Below are 3,571 nucleotides of genomic sequence, written 5' to 3' on the forward strand. Positions count from 1 at the left end.
GATCAAATCCCCTCCCCCACCTCACGGCACCATCGGACCCACGTTAAACGCACGACATAGCACCGTTCCCGTGTTTCCCTCTACCACGCTGGGAAAACTTCTCATTTCCACTCTACTAGCCACACCATTTTTTTTTTTGCCAGGCCCGCACGCCATCTTGTCGGGACCCCATTTTGATGCCCCTCCCCCGAAAGCCACCAGACAATAAAATCGCAGCAGCCAATCAGAGCTCAGCTTCCCCCACCCCTCCCCCTGACCTAAACGACATAAAAATGAGTTTCAATAAACTAGTCCGAATTAGTTTCTTCTCGTCACATCGTTAGTTTCTTCTTGCCACATCTAACAACTTACGGAGAAAAATGTCGTTACGTGAAGTGATTATTAAATTTTTCAACGTAGGTTGCGTGATAAACCGCGAATTGCGGTTGATAGATTATATGTGTTTATTAAGTGAGGCCCGAACAAACAATTTACAAACGTTTTGGTTATTCTGTGAACGGTACTCCAGTGCCATGCTGAACATGATGTTCCAAGCTGGCTATTGTGACGAATATAACAGTTTGAGCGATATAATAGCTCTAGTGATGCTGACGCGACATCATTTCAATTATCCGGAGGAAGACGGGGACCATCACAGGAACGAGTTCTTTGTATCGCGAGGGATAGGTAAGCATCAACAATTGTATATATATTATCAATATGCATAATTAAATATTATTAAATTACTAAAACGTAATGTCTTTCAATATAGACATTCATCCAGTCGCTGTATTACAAATGCTCTTGGGTCAAGATCGCCTGAGACGTGCTCGGGAGGAGGAGGAGAAGGAGGAGGTGGGGGAAAGAGCAAGACGTAAGTAGTTGTAATTAAAATTAGAAATATTATACAAATTTAAAATATTAAATTTAAAATATTAAATTTATAGAGAGGCGACGGCTGGATTACGAAAATGACGTGGAGGTGATTGACGTGGAAGAGGAGGTGGAGGTGATTGACCTGGAAGAGGAGGCGGAGGAGCAGATCGCCGATGAGGAGCAGATCGACGACGAAGAACGATGGATCCGCGGTCTCGAAGAAGAAGTGGAAAACCTGGATTGGGTGGATGAAATATTTCACCCAGCAGAGGATGACGAAGACAGCGGCTTCGAAAACGGTAAGAATGTTTTATTGTGATTTTTAAATCTCACGTATCTCAGAACATATTCTAAAGTGTGATTTTTTTTCTAGATATTCCATCCCCTCGAGCTCCTTCGCCGGAATATTAGAGGAATACTAGAACTATGTCGCCGGAATATTGAAGCGAAGAGTAATAAATGGAAGATGTTCCACTTCAAACAAGAATGGATATGTGGTTTCAACACGATGGATGCCCAGCGCATTATTCACGAATATCTCAAGAAGATTTGAATCGAAACTATCCGGGTCGATGGATTGGACGAGGAGGTCCTCAAAATTGGCCCGCACGTTCACCCGATTTGACTTCTGCCGATTTTTTCCTGTGGGGAAGGCTAAAAGAGAGAGTTTACATGGATGTACCAACAACCCCAGAAAATATGCAGCAGCGAATTATCAATGAATGTGCAAACATTAGCGCAGAGACACTTATAAATGTCGGATTGTCTTTCAGACACAGAGTTGCAATGTGCATTAGAAACAACGGACATCATTGTTACATATGTAACAACTTGTGTTTGTATAAAAAATTGTATTTAAAATATTTAATTAGTGTAATTATAAAATATATTTCGAGTTGACTAAGAACAGTCGAAGAAAACTCATCTGTTCCGTTGACAAGTAGTATATACGCCATGTCAAAATTGACGAATTTAATTCCGAACAACTCATCCTTCCAAGGGTCGGGTCTATATGAAACAAAAAGAAATCATCCAAATGTTCCAGAAGAAAAACAGAGAAAAAACATTGCAGAAAAACGAATGAAAAAATTAAGGAAGGATCTGAATATTGCACAACGTAATGACAAAACATCAGAAGTACCAATACCTATGGAGTGAGAGCAAATAACAGAAGACCCAAAAGACCTTATTGAGGAACGATGGATCCGCGGTCTCGAAGAAGAAGTAGAAAACCTGGATTGGGTGGATGAAATATTTCACCCAGCAGAGGATGACGAGGACAGCGGCTTCGAAAACGGTAAGAATATTTTATTGTGATTTTTAAATCTCACGTATCTCAGAACATATTCTAAAGTGTGATTTTTTTTTTAGATATTCCATGCCCTCGAGCTTCTTCGCCGGAATATTAGAAGAATACTAGCGAGACATTCAAATTACTTGTTACCCCATTCCGTACCTCCACACCCTATCCTTTGGTTCCCGAAAAATTTTTATCTTTTCTTGTTCAATTAAATCCAAGAGGTTTGGACGTAACACCCTCTACGAAAAATTATCGCAATTATTACATAAAAGGAACAACTTAGTACTGGCAACGCAACATACCTCTTCTACACATTCCTATACTTTCTAGTTTGTAAAGAAATTGATTTATCTTTTTCTTGTAAGCGGTTATTTTATGTCCACATTTTTTTTTCAATATTCTATTTTACGCTGTAGTTTTACAGCTTTGTATTAATTATTATACTCATATAGTTTTTAAGTTACATTGTTTTTAAGATAACTTATGGATGCACAACTCTGCGAGAAGGAAAATGATTAAAAAATTGTATTTATGCGTGATTTCTGAGTTTCAACGCTCATGTGAGCGTTATATAAATGTATAAAAAAGGATAAAAGCATGTTTGTGATTACACGCGTGTATTTTTTTAAGACAGTAATGTTTTAAGGCAGTAAATAAAAAATAGGAATGACACATTCCTATACCTCAAAGAAATCGAAATAGACCTCATTTTCCTAAATATAAGACCATTCCTAAGGGGGATCCACGTAGGTTCGCATACAAACTCCGTCTCCTATTTGGAATCGGATTCCCCATAGAACTTCCTCTCAATTATCCTATCCTCCCTCCTTCTAATATTCCATAAAATTTCACACAATTAATCTCCGACCCAGGGTAAATTGCTTAAATACATTGACCAAAAAAAATGAGAATTTTAATACGCATAAGAACGTAATATGAGCTATCGGCTAACACTTTTTTAGCAACAAATTCGTTGTATACACTTCTATCAACTATGCAAGAGCATGACACATAGAAGTTGAAGTATGTAAAGCCTAATTTTTTATTTTTTATTTTCAGGACTCGCGATTTTTTTGTGCCAACCTTAAAGTAAATAGATCGTCGTCAGTAATGTCTCTAGCGAATCAAGAATTATGAGACATCATTAGATTTCGTGCCTGGAAATAGAAAATCATGTCCGAATTGCAAAATTTTTATTTTTCTCGACCTGCCGTATTTCCGCGCATAATCTTAAAGTGCGTTGCAATTGGGTCAAAACGCGATTTTAACACTTTAACCGATAAGAGACATTCATAGAATTCGTGCCGGGGCATAGGAATATCGCGTGAGAATTGCGGATTTCGAAAATTTTTATTTCGGGATTTGCGATTTTTAAGCGCCAACATTAAAGTTGCGCTGCATCGTCGTCAATAATAG

At 38.3% G+C, this 3,571-nt stretch overlaps 1 protein-coding gene across 1 annotated transcript; it reads left to right on the top strand.

Annotated features, from left to right (window-relative positions):
- Positions 1-521: 521 nt before the first annotated feature.
- LOC105567988 (glutamic acid-rich protein-like) lies at positions 522-2,152 on the top strand (the record flags this gene model as incomplete). Its single annotated transcript, XM_012023305.1, has 4 exons — positions 522-666; positions 752-853; positions 927-1,154; positions 2,027-2,152. Coding segments are annotated over exons 1-4 (601 nt in total), but the record flags the coding sequence as incomplete, so codon positions are not given.
- Between the last annotated feature and the right edge of the window lie 1,419 nt (positions 2,153-3,571).

The sequence above is a fragment of the Vollenhovia emeryi genome, unplaced genomic scaffold (assembly GCF_000949405.1).
Source record: "Vollenhovia emeryi isolate VEMERY1.0 unplaced genomic scaffold, V.emery_V1.0 DF942676.1, whole genome shotgun sequence".
NCBI classification, from domain to species: Eukaryota; Metazoa; Arthropoda; class Insecta; order Hymenoptera; family Formicidae; genus Vollenhovia; species Vollenhovia emeryi.